The sequence below is a fragment of the Labrus bergylta genome, chromosome 6 (genome assembly GCF_963930695.1).
Source record: "Labrus bergylta chromosome 6, fLabBer1.1, whole genome shotgun sequence".
NCBI lineage: Eukaryota > Metazoa > Chordata > Actinopteri > Labriformes > Labridae > Labrus > Labrus bergylta.
Window position 1 is genome coordinate 12,500,836 of NC_089200.1, and position 13,511 is coordinate 12,514,346.

The 13,511-nt window shown below is 39.1% G+C and overlaps 1 protein-coding gene across 1 annotated transcript; it reads left to right on the plus strand.

Annotated features, from left to right (window-relative positions):
- Window positions 1-1,847: 1,847 nt before the first annotated feature.
- Window positions 1,848-13,062, plus strand: comp (cartilage oligomeric matrix protein). Its single transcript, XM_029281340.2, has 19 exons — window positions 1,848-1,986; window positions 4,006-4,079; window positions 4,364-4,415; window positions 5,312-5,460; window positions 5,808-5,945; window positions 6,764-6,841; window positions 7,399-7,551; window positions 7,950-8,054; window positions 8,362-8,469; window positions 8,575-8,734; window positions 9,237-9,355; window positions 9,588-9,640; window positions 9,744-9,937; window positions 10,049-10,227; window positions 10,339-10,387; window positions 11,001-11,197; window positions 11,694-11,866; window positions 12,100-12,239; window positions 12,703-13,062. Exons 1-19 carry the CDS (start codon window positions 1,920-1,922, stop codon window positions 12,759-12,761), a joined length of 2,247 nt encoding a protein of 748 aa, XP_029137173.2. The 5' UTR covers window positions 1,848-1,919; the 3' UTR covers window positions 12,762-13,062.
- Window positions 13,063-13,511: the final 449 nt, after the last annotated feature.

Below are 13,511 nucleotides of genomic sequence, written 5' to 3' on the forward strand. Positions count from 1 at the left end.
CATAATTGTGAAGCTGTTTGGAGGTGGCAGGAAAGGTCTCTGGTCAACCTGAGGTCGTGTCTTGAGAAACTTGTACGTTCCCTGCTGTGCTGACGATGTGTTGTAGAACAGGCCATAAAGCATCACTAATGAAGTTAGCAGGAGGTTGTTTCACTCCACCTTTGACCTGGACATTCCTCACAGCAGCAGAGCAGCTCAGGGCGGTATATGTAACCTGTTGGTTACATTTGTTGGAGCTAAAATACAGAAACCATCTCTAAAGCTGTGGTCCAGCTGTACCGTGCAAGCAGATGTTTGATTCATCACCCTTGGTTTGACTTCGTTTCTTAGTCATGACTTGAAATATGTTTTTTATTACCATGAGAAAACCATTTATTCTCGAACATGATGCTCCAAATATTATATCACGAATAAATGTTTTAAATAAATAATACAAACTAAATAATACTGTAAGTATCTCGAGAGGCCAAATAAATGTATTTTTACTGACACTTTTCAAGTGTTTAAACAGTAGTTAGCATCACTTCAGGTGCTGCATAAATAGCAGCAACGTGTTGTAGTTTTAAACCATTGTTAACACTTAGAGCGCCATAGTTCATCATTGCTGCAGTCTGTCTATCAGACTCATGATGGAAAGTAAAAAAAATTACCCACAGTGCATCTCTGCTGCTCACAAGATGGTAATGGCTTGTAATGGCTAATGTAAAGTTAAACAAACTTTTGAACCATTACTAAATTATTTACTAATCTTACGAACTTTCACTTGCTGATGAAACAGAATTGTTTGTATTTTTAAGACAAATACAATTATTCCACATCTGCCTAAGAGTCAAGGACTCCAGCATACAACAGAAACAAGCTGATGTTTGCTGTTCCAGGATATGACTTCCTCGCTTCTTTGGGAAAGGCAGCATGCAGGCGAGTGCACAGATAGAGAGAGACGCTGAGAGAGAGAGACACTCAGAGACAGAGAGAGAGAGAGAGAGAGGAGGTGGTGAGAGCTTATCAAGGTGATCGGGACCAAAAACTCCCAAAACAATAAATGCCAGGAATGTGACCAACATCTGCTTAATCCATTACCCCCCTCCACACACACGCACATATAGAAGTACACAAATGTGCACACACACACACACACACACACACACACACACACACACACACACACACACACACACACACACACACACACACACACACACACACAGTCTAAAGCATTTGTAATGTTGCAGTAAATATGTTTTCATTGTAAAATCCAGACTGCATCTGAAGCCTCATTTCTGCCTTTTTTCTTTTTAAACATCTTTTTCTTCCTTAACAAGTCAGAGACTAAATAAAAGCTCAACTGTTAAAGGTTTATCTTCTCCCGCGTGGGACGTAAATGTATGGACACTAAAATCATACCGCAGTAAGGTATGAAGATAAAGAAGATAATAATCAAGTAAAAAATACTATGATGTTTCTTTTCATGAGGCAAGCAGGGAATTGACCTTAAAGTAAATGTGAACATGTTTCTGAACAACTTTAACTAGTTAAAAAAGTATCAACGGATGAACAAGACTACAAGTATACCAACTTAACACCTTAATGAAGCAAAAACAACCAGACAAAACCAACACTGACCAAAAACCTTTTCATTCAAAATCTAAGGCCCCAGCACAGTGAACCCAAAATGACTGTGAGTTAAAATGCATCTATTAAAGGTGACGCTTTAATGTATTATGCAAACTCCTTTTCCCATTTCTTGGACTTCCCCAAATTTGCAGAGGAGCTTTTGGGGGAAAGGACAGGGATGTCAGCCAGGGAGGGGGAGGTGGGGGGGGGGGGGGGGGTATAAAAACCAAAAGCAGGAGAGGAGCGTCTGCTGGAACGAGGTTTTCAGGAGGAGCGCTGAGTCCAAGAGCATCTCAGATTGAACCATGCTGAGGTTTGTCGTGCTGACCTGTGTGCTGTGCATGGGAGGACACGCTGCGGCTGGACAGAGAGGTGAGAACCAGGTTTTATGGAGGCAAGATTTAGATTCTTTATTTGAGCTTTGGGTTGTTCACATGGGAAACCATAAAATTGAGAAACAAGATTTTGCCAGAGAAGCCTAAAATAATCCCAAATTACAAAAGGCAAATATGCATGAAATTATTTAGATTTTAAAAAAGCTAGACAATATGTTGTGCTCTTTTTTGTTGCAATTTTAATCCAGGACAGTTTAGTGTATAAGTGACATTTGAGGGGGAAAAAAAAAGCAAAATGTTTACAGAGTATGACAAACAATCAATAGAGGGTTAAAGCATCCTTGAATTTGGATGCATATCTGTCAAGATATAGTAATTGCATTGTTTGATTTTCATCTTTTGTCACAACTGTTCTTGCCTCACAATGTGGAAAAACAATCAGCATGAAGTCTCAGTTGTAAGATGTGATGTAAGAATCTATTAGCAGTGAGGGTGATTTATTCCAGGTATCTCTTCTCTCTGCTGTTTAATTCATTCAGTAAACAGGGCTGCTGCTAATGGAAAGAGCACATTTCCTGTGCTTCATGCTCAGGGGGTTTCTGCCCTCGTACTGCTCCTCATGGGGAAGGGGTAGTGGTCAAAGTGATCAGGGGGTGGAGATGATGGGTCTACGGGTCAATTAAAAGGAACTGAATATCTTAAAGTCTCATCCTGTTTGGAAAATAAAGCTTCTTCCCTTCAGGGAATCTTGACTCTTGTACTTTTTTATTAGCTATACAGAGAATTGCTACAAACTCCCCCCCTTTTAGAGTGTGACAGTTTCAGCTCTTTATCCATGAACCTGAGACTCTCCTCTTGTAGTCTTATTTTTCGCAGCTGCTTTTCACATAAAATAAATAATAAAAAAGCTCTCAAACTTCTTACTACTCGCTGAGTGTTTAGCAAACAACACGTAGCTCTGGTTAGCATGTTGGAGCATTAAGCTTAATATTTCCCTCTGGAGTTGGTAGAGATGAAATGACACTTTATCTATGTTGTGTTTACAACCTGTTTCTGCTGCCCCCCTGTGGCCAAAAAAGAACATAACCCTAACCCTTAACTCACTGTAAACATATTTTTTGGACAATTTAGTAGCCTGCCATTCACCCTAACAAATGTTTAGGTTGATTAAAGTTTCTTCAAGGTGTCTTCTGGTTTATCACATGGCAGTTTTTTAATCAGAGGACAAAACTAATTTCACTGCTCCTACTTTGTTCCTTCTGACATCAGCCGCGAAGCTAGCGGTCATTTTAGAACAAGGGAGATTGAGGTTATTAACATGAGTAACCGTGTGTTTTGAGGTTACTAATTCAACTTTTATTACTTTTATTTTATTTTATCCTTTAAAGTTACCTAGTTTATTTCAAGGACAACTGTTAACAGTTGTTTGGAAGAGGCTAACTTAAAAAGTCCAGATACGACTAAACGCCCGGAGAGTTCAGTTCCTGTAACTCACAAGCTTTGAAACGTATCGCCCAGAAAATCTGTATCATTCCATATCTGGAAAATCCATTTTACGACCGCAATGAAAACATCTCTGATTCCAGTGAATGCGTGGGCAGTAGATCCAAACGAGGCCTGCGGTGGCTTAGGAACGTCAGGTATTTGATGTACGATGGATCATGTTGGAGGACGTGTCTTTAAACCCCCCCACATGTCCATATGTAAAGTGAGCTTCTGCTTCCAGATGTTCAGCCAACAGGAAACTAATGAGGTGCAAAGACATGTCATCCAATTTGCATCCAAAAATGTATCCATAACTTATATTACCATTACCATACCATCACTGAAGAGCTTCAAAGAAAAAAGTGGAGACGGGAGGATTGGGTTTAAATAAGTGTGGAGACTAAAACGTTTCCCAAATGAGTGTCAAAGTGAAATAAGAATAGGACTTTCAGCTTGTTATGTGGCTTTACACCTTGTATTCTTGCAGACTGTATAAAAATAACAGGCAAATCAGCTGTTTATAATACATGGTTGTGTTGCCTCTTGAATGATTGTGATTACTTTTTTTCAGATGGAGAAATTATCAGTCAGATTAAAATGACGAACCTGGCGCTGGCTGAGATTAAAGAGCTTTTGAAACAACAGGTAAAAAAAACCTGTGTTATGGATTTACTTTTGCAGCCCATATAAGACTTCTGTCCTGAAGGATCTGCTTGTAAAAGCTATATTGAAGCAATAATACAATTTCAAAACTATTATTCATTTTGGGCAATGATCTCAATAAATGTCTTTAAAAAGAATTACACTTTAACACCAGTCATTTCAGGAGTAGGGCAGGTGTTTAGTAAAACTGGACAGTTGATTAGATTCAGTTTGGTGGCTTCATGAAAACAGAAGTAACTTCATTATTTGATTTTTGAATATTGCAGATTAAAGAAATCGTATTCCTGAAGAACACTGTGATGGAGTGTGAGGCCTGTGGTGAGTTTACCAGACAAACAGAAACCCTTTTCAGCACTTCATTGAAATATTTTGCATGCAGAATGATTCATGGTCGATATTAAATCTATTCACAACAGTTTCATTGTTTGAATAGAGTTCAAAGCTTCGATCATCCAGATGTTTTCATCAGTCTAAAATCCTGCATAAGTCCCAGTATAAAATAAAGAGAAAGAATAAAATAAAATAATTTATAATCAACATGAAGCTCTAATGATATCAGATATCATGAGCCATCATACCACAAGAGCTAGACCTGGTGCCAGTACAGTCAGTCAGTATGAATAGTATTATGACTGAGTTCTATTTACATGTTGGATATATGTTGCATGTTTAAGAGAGACACTTGCACTTGAATGTGTGTTTGTACTCCATTACTATTAGGGTTGGGGTCTCCTGGGGAACAGTGAAGGGGCAGCAGAGGGATATACAAAACAGACAGCTGAGACAGGTTGATCTGAGAGAGAAAACGCTAAATTGACCTTTAAAATTGGTCATTTTGAGGCCAACCACAACAGCTATTGGCTGAATATTGTATTTTCCAGGCCATAAAAGTCTGCTGAAAGTGTTGATGTCGATTTAATGTTTCTAGTGCCAAAAATATGAATGCAGAAAGAATTTAAACTGGGATGCTCGAGAAATGTCATGGCTCATTTAGAGCTGATGAGGTAGATGATTAGTATGGTGCTCCTGTTGCTCTTAAGCTCACTGTGCCAAAACCTTGAATCCGTTTTGCTTCAGAATCATATGAGAGCTGACACAGACATTTTCCCCACAGTTTGAGGGTAGCATATTTTGTGTGGAGCACAAATTGTTGGCTTTAATATCTACACTTTGATATGTTGGAATGAAGCATGTTTGACCTCTTCTCTCCTCAGGGATGGGAGGAATGCAGCCTCGTCCCTCCTGCATTCCCAACCCCTGCCACCCAGGGGTGAAGTGCATGGAGACACCTCAGGGTATAAAGTGTGGACCCTGTCCTGATGGCATGGAGGGGAACGGTACACACTGCACTGATGTAGACGAGGTACACGGAAATATAATAAGTCAGGGCATAGACAGTATGGGTTAAATAGTTTGCTTATAGGATTTGGAACATGTTTGGAAAATGTTGCAATCATTTTAGGTTGATAACTAAATGCAGAAAGAAACTACATAAAAATGAAACTAAAGGATTTCTCTACACTGTTCTGCTTAAAAAGAAAGAAAGAAAACAAATGAAATGAATAACTAATGCAATATTTAAAGAACTTCCACAGGTTGGCCTAAAGCTCATACAGTCTCTTTTGATTCATCATAATGTCAAAGAATAACATATAAAATTTTGATAGAAAGTCTTACCGTTTGGTGTTTCTGGATCTTTGTTGTCAACAGTGCATGGTGATGCCTTGCCACATGGGCGTACGCTGCATCAACACCTCCCCTGGTTTCCGTTGTGGTTCCTGTCCTGCTGGATACACCGGCCCCCAGGTCCAGGGTGTCGGGCTTGCCTACGCCAAAGCCAACAAACAGGTCAGGGTCAATAAATATACACATGTACAAACAAGTTGATTCACCAATTTGAGTGTATATTCAGGCTTGACATGGGGAATACGTGTGTGTATAATCAAATATTCAAAATGAAGGGCTCATTTATTAGATTTAGGTGAGCATTAGGATTTTGTTCAACCACATTTTGATGCTATAGTATGTAATAGATCTTTGACTTAAGTCAATACGTTTAATCACACATGCTAAATTACTTTGTCTTAGTTCAGTTGACATGATAGTAGCAATGGTAGACTACTATACCGTTGTTATTATTATACACACATTTGAATAATCAACATTAGTATATCAATATTGTATGTTAAATTGTCTTATTGCCATCAAAGATGAACTGATTGTTTCTGAATATTAAGATTGATTAATTCATTAATTGATAACCACCTACACTCACTGCTACGCAACCTATGTAATAAAATGTTTGAAAAGAGAAGAGAAATGTATCAAGACATCAAAATGATGAAATACACAACACTTTACTTCACCCACCTTGAGATTGCTGATCTTATATTAAAAATGAGGGAGAGAAAATTATTCCTCCTGCAGCTAAACATAATCATTTTTTCACTTCCTCCTTTATACATTCATTAGCAGCACCTCCTCACGCTCTCTGTGGTTTATATATACAATGTGTCACACCGCGTGCACTGGTCTGTGTCATGAACGTCTCACGCACTGCGTTCTCTCTACTGCACTCCACTCTTGTCCATCTTCTTGTTACAGTCTCAGTTTGGAATAGTGTATAATCTACTGATTTCTCTAACTGTGTTTTTTGTCCAATCAAGGTGTGCAAAGATATCAATGAGTGTGAAGGCCCCAACGATGGAGGCTGTGTGGCTAACTCTGTCTGTATGAACACACCTGTGAGTATAAACTCCAGCAATATTCATTACATGTCTTATTTCAGGAAGATTATAATAATTAGACACCGTCAGTGTTCATTATGTCAGTATTGGATGAATGTTGCAATGTTGGGGGTGCAAGCAGGGACTTGGGATGGGAAACTGAGGAGTGCCAATTCAAGTCCAGGTATAGACCTAGTATGGTATTAGGGCTGGTTGCTGCAGAGGCGCCAGCTTACTCCCCGAGTACTGTTGAAGTCCCCTTGTGCTAGGGTACTTCAGTTGCAAGGCACTGAACCACCACCGGCTTGGGGCGCCAGTTGTTGATCATTTTGATCAACAATGAGAGCATGATTATGAAACAATAACTTTAATTAAACATGTCACACTATGAGTCTATATTTATTTGCATTCAGGTTAAAGGTAGATGGCAAACCAGATATAATTTTAATTGAAGTTATCCAGGAGTAAAATTAGGTGAGGCAGAAATTTTATACTACAATAATACTAATGCAGGACTATAGAGTAATGCATGTCCTTACAAAATATATGTTTTTTCCCCCCTCTGTGTGCCACAGGGATCGTTCAGGTGTGGTCCATGTAAGACAGGCTACATTGGGGATCAGAGGCGTGGCTGTAAGCCTGAGAGAGCTTGTGGAAATGGCCAACCCAACCCCTGTCACGCCAGCGCTGAGTGCATCGTCCATCGAGAGGGTACAATCGAGTGTCAGGTGAATACATTCAACTTGCTTTATGTTGTACTTCTTGGTGAAAAACAGTACACATCACAATTTTTGCAGCCACAAAGAGTGAAGAATTTAGACTATTTATGACTTAAGAGAGAAAAGATCGTCATTATTCACTCATTTAAAATGTTGTGTATTAGTTTATTGTTGTGTGTATTAGCATGGACCAATAGGAAAAGTCTATATGGATTAAATATTCATTTCACAGCCTTAATTTAAGATTTGTGTTCATTGATGCAGTGATCTCAGTCATCAGCTTGTGTCAGATATAGAGAAATCAATGGTCTGTCTGATCACTTAGGATCATCAGATACTGTTTGTACTGCACAACAGGGCCAATGTTAACAGTGTGGGATCAATTAAAACACTTTCCATCCTCACAGTGTGGAGTTGGATGGGCAGGCAATGGCTACCTCTGCGGGCTTGACATTGACATTGATGGTGTCCCTGATGAGAAACTAGACTGCCCCGAGAGAAACTGCAACAAGGTGAGTCTCCTTTTATCATCGAAAACTTAAATTAAATCTTCAAAAACGACACTGAACTGTCATCCGCAAAGAATATTCACATCTCTTGTGTAGAAGTGGTTTCATAGGATGTGTACAGTATGTTTTCATACTGGTCAGTAATACTACCGTTGCAGGATTTTCAACAACACCTTGTCGGAACAGAGTTGAACTTCAGTCTTTTAAAGGATGTGGTTTGGAGTTTGAAAAGCGTCAGATATAAATATATATATATATATATATATTTTAACTTTGGTTCTTGTTTTGATGAATGATTTCTCCTTTTCAGGATAATTGTCTCACAGTGCCTAACTCTGGTCAAGAAGATGCTGACGGAGATGGAATTGGAGACGCCTGCGATGAGGATGCAGATGGGGATGGGATCCCCAACACACAGGTTGAGTTTGTAAAACAGTAAAGGGACACAAATCTATGAAGGTCCAGTGAACGTCTGTTTTAAAATGCCACTTTACGTTCAGAGACTGAAAAAGCTTCTTTACAGGATAACTGTGTGTTGGTGCCTAATGTGGACCAAAGGAACATTGACGAGGACGACTTTGGCGATGCTTGTGACAACTGCAGGGCTGTCAAAAACAACGACCAAAAGGACACCGATGTGGACAAATTTGGTGATGAATGTGATGAAGACATTGATGGTGATGGTATGTATTGTATTTTCTTTTTATAAAATATAGATATTAGTTATCAAATTCAAAGTGGATTAAAGTAAATCAAGAGCTGCCATTTTTAATTAATTCTACCAATATTTCAGCTTGGTGTAGCCACAATTATTGAGAAATGCAAATGAGCTTCAAATCGAAGGTCTAAGTTCCTTCTTAACTTCTCATCAAGGTTATTTAAAGAGAAATGACAAAAAAGCCTGTCAACGCAATTGGATGGGCCTGTCCTGACCAACCAGAGCAATTTTTACAGAACCTGTTTGCCCAGAATGTTTAATAAGAGTTGTGATAGTGATTCAGTATGCTTCACAGCAGCAGCTCTCTTTTGTTTGTTTGTAAGAACCAACAAGGATACCAATGTTTGAAAACATGGAGGTGGTTTGTGATAATTCTGTTACCCATGCTGTTCATGCAGTTAATTTAAAGCTCTTATACCAAGAACATGAATGATTAAGACTACTTGAACTTATCACTCTAATCTCAGGGATCCCCAATCACCTGGATAACTGCAAAAGGGTGCCCAACACTGACCAGATAGATCGTGATGGAGACAAAGTGGGAGACGCCTGTGACAGCTGTCCGTATGTTCCAAACCCTGAGCAGGTCAGAAATCCATCCTCATCCTGATCTGCTCTCAAATGAAACAAATTCACACATAAATTAAGCTGTTTCTGCAACCAAAATCCTGCAGCTTAACTCAAGAATTTGTACTAGCTGAAAACTGTAACTTAAAATGGATTAACATTCTTCCTCACTGCAGTGTTGTAAAAGAGTCCTCCAGGGTGTATCAGACATACTTTAAATTGTATTCTGACTTTTATCGATCTTTCCTCAGACGGACGTGGACAACGACTTGATTGGAGACCCCTGTGACACTAACAAGGACAGGTAAGGTGTGACCTGAGTGATCCAATCACATGTGAGATTTCCTAGCCATGAGCATTTTGGCATCCAACGTCAGCGTGTGGCAATAAAAGCGTGTCTCTTCCAGTGACGGTGACGGTCACCAGGACTCTCGAGACAACTGTCCAGCCGTCATAAATAGCTCCCAACTGGACACAGACAAGGACGGTAAGGGAGACGAGTGCGACGATGACGACGATAATGATGGCATTCCAGACCTGCTGCCACCTGGACCTGATAACTGCCGTCTGATCCCCAACCCCTTGCAGGAGGACTCTGATGGTGGGTCTTTTGCTGGCTTTGTAAAGAAAAACACATTTTTCTAAAGTACTTTTGTAAAAAAAACGAAACATGTAGAATTCTTAAAAAGTGTTTGTCTTTTTATCCTCTCAGGCAACGGTGTGGGTGATATATGTGAGATAGATTTTGACAACGACACCATCGTGGACACCATTGATGTTTGTCCCGAAAACGCCGAGGTCACCCTCACTGACTTCAGGGAGTACCAGACTGTTGTTTTAGACCCAGAGGGAGACGCACAGATAGACCCCAACTGGGTGGTGCTGAACCAGGTTAAGTGCTGGCTCCTGTTTAAGCTTCACATTTTTATTTGTCATTGCAAACAATGCAAATCTTTTTTGGCCATTTAACTTTCCCTTAATCCGATCTCTTTCTTTTTGCAGGGAAGAGAGATCGTGCAGACCATGAACAGTGATCCTGGCCTAGCTGTTGGTGAGAACATTATGTACCTGCTGTTGTTCTGTTCAAATACATGGGCCAGACGTGGCCATCGAACAGGCCGGGGGGGTCTGGCACAGTGTAGTTCCTATTCTTAAACATAGTCTCTACATTTGGGAGACTGGCCATAAGTGGGAGATACTTATTTTTAATTAATTTTATTTGGAAAACCTGGGGAAAGTGCCACATAACAAGCTAACTGTACATACATGTACATGCAAAGCTTAAGGTAAAGAAATACAATAAGTGTATCTGGCAAAATGACTATTTAAAGGAAAGGTACTTTAAGTATCCCAGTCTTTTAAAATGGTGGTCTCTTAAGAGTTGTAACTGAAAACTGGAATACACTGAAGGGTTAAACTAATGTTGCTAATCACAGGAGATTCATTTAAATGTTTGCACTTATTTAGAAGAAAATTCATTGGTCATAAAGTCATAAAGATCATCATGAGATGTTTCCATATTTTGATGGGTGGAATGAGAATTACTATCAACCACAACACAGAAAATATCAGACTTGTATGAGGTTCAAGGTATCCAGTAATTTAACGTTGTACCTAAAAGCGGCATCTTTGAGCGACCCACTGCCACCTGTGTTTACCACCAGGTTACACTGCTTTCAGCGGAGTGGATTTTGAAGGGACGTTTCATGTGAATACGGTAACAGATGACGACTACGCAGGATTTATCTTCGGGTACCAGGACAGCTCCAGTTTCTACGTGGTCATGTGGAAGCAGGTGGAACAGATCTACTGGCAGGCAAACCCTTTCAGAGCTGTGGCAGAGCCGGGCATACAGCTCAAGGTAGTCTACGGATGTAGCACAGTGGGGGAAAAAAAAAAGTCATGCATCAAATCCCAAACTTCAGATTTAGATTGACCTTTTAAACACAAACATGCCTTTTCTTTCAATTTATCGTTTACAGTTCAGTTTTAAGAGTCAATTGAACTTCTTGATAAGGAATAATTTAAGATGTAATAAATGCCTTTCATAATGATTTATTAATCATATAGTAATGGTTTGATAAAAGCAAGTGATAACCGTGATATTTAACTTACTGGACAGCTCCATTACGTTCTGTTGATTGATTGCTAACATTACGGTTTGTTATTACTGTTAACTATGATTTATGACTTTCTTTCCTGTTGTATCGTTTAACACCATCAGCAGTTATGTTAGCTTAAAAGTGGCTAAATGCTAATATTAGCTTTTGTTGCCATGATAAGCTAACTGGTTTAAAGGACATTGGAGGTTAGTCCAGATAATTAGACTAAATCTTATTTGTGTGTGTTTTATAAAGGCCGTCAAGTCCAACACAGGTCCAGGTGAGAACCTGAGGAACGCTCTGTGGCACACGGGAGACACGAGTGACCAGGTCAAACTCCTCTGGAAGGACTCGCGCAATGTTGGCTGGAAGGACAAGACTTCTTATCGCTGGTTCCTCCAACACCGACCCGCTGATGGATACATCAGGTACTGTCTGGTTTAACTTGAAGGAGTTCTGCAACTCTTGTTTGCAGGATTTTGAAATTTTTCTTAATTTCAACTCTGTTCCTTTATTTATTCCTCATGATGTTTAGCCCAGCGTAGCACAAACAATTAGAACTGTACCAAAGCATAAACAAACTTCTTGAGACTGCTACCTAAATTAAGTTAAAAATCCATATCATTTTCTTTTGTCACCTGCTCTCTTGTTGATTTTGCAGAGTTCGTTTTTACGAGGGTCCACAGATGGTGGCGGACACTGGAGTCATCATAGACACCACAATGAGAGGAGGTCGACTAGGAGTCTTCTGCTTCTCCCAGGAGAACATCATCTGGGCCAACCTGCGTTATCGCTGTAATGGTAGGACAAGTTTGCACTCCCAATCATGTTTTTAAAAACTTTGTCAACATCTGTCAACATTTCAAAACCCTTTGATTATCTTCTGAGTAGAAAATAAAAATGAAGTAAGCACTGATATTTTTTGATATTTTGCACAAATGAATAATAATTGGGACACCATAATTTGAGTTTGTCCCAAGCTCCAACTCTTAAAAAATAGCAACACATGAAGAAAACATACGAAATAGAAAAGAAAACATGGAAGAGGCCAGCATGCCTGTACATCTAACTCCTTTGTTTAAATCAAATAATTCATTAAGGGGTCTAAACTTAGTTTTTACTTTCAGAAATTAGCCAAACAATAAATGAAAAAAGTGAATGGAAGGAAGACATGAATGCAAACAATTTTTTTTCCTGCTCTGTTTGTTTTTGTTTTGCTAAACTAAAAAAAAAAGTGACTCACTTCTTTTGGTTTCTTCTCCAGACACTATTCCTGAGGACTTTGACACCTACAGAGCCCGGCAGGTCCAGATAGCTATCTGATGACATCAACCAAGCTTAGGGGATTCTGGGAAAGATATCCACACACTGGGATCAGAAATGTCACCAACCTGCCGATGGTTCTAAAAAGTCCATCACTAGTGTTTGAAATTACTCAAAAAGGGGATAACACGCTTTAATCTCCTGACAGAACAGGAAGGTCTATGATAAAAATAATAATAATAATAATCATGATATTAAGTGAATAAGTAACAGATTATTTGTCCCATGTATATGTACATTAGAATTTATACTGTGGTGAAGATGTAACGCTCACTAATAAATATATGTGAATTTTGGTGAATTCTGCCATTTATTCTAAATCTGCTAAATGTGATGTGAACATTTCGGCTATAAGACTGAATGTGATAGTTTAAAATACTGATTATTTTCTTACATAGATACAAAATAAGACCTTGTGAAGAATGACATTGTGAATTTGAGGGGAATCTTTGAAAAATGCCAGAGGCATCAATAATCTCCTGGACTAGTCAAATGCTAATCAAACAACAGCTGGAACGACTTTTATCATGTTAATGCACCTTTACATTTCTGGAGAAGTGCTAAATGAATTACGTTCAGTAACCGTTATTTAATAGCTACACTGCAACAAAGGCCAAACGTTAGATTTTAAGTAATAGACGTGACTTTTTTCAAACTCAACAGCTTTTAGTGGAAATCAACATCCTGAACATTTCACAAGCATGCACATATCCAAAATAATCTTTGAAACTTTGCATTTGGAAATACAGA

Coding starts and splice junctions, on each gene's coding strand:
- comp (XM_029281340.2), top strand. CDS start 1,920: ATGCTGAGGTTTGTCGTGCTGACCTGTGTGCTGTGCATGGGAGGACAC. Junction 9,356..9,587: donor ATGTTCCAAACCCTGAGCAG/GTCAGAAATCCA, acceptor ATCTTTCCTCAG/ACGGACGTGGACAACGACTT. Junction 10,228..10,338: donor ACTGGGTGGTGCTGAACCAG/GTTAAGTGCTGG, acceptor TTCTTTTTGCAG/GGAAGAGAGATCGTGCAGAC.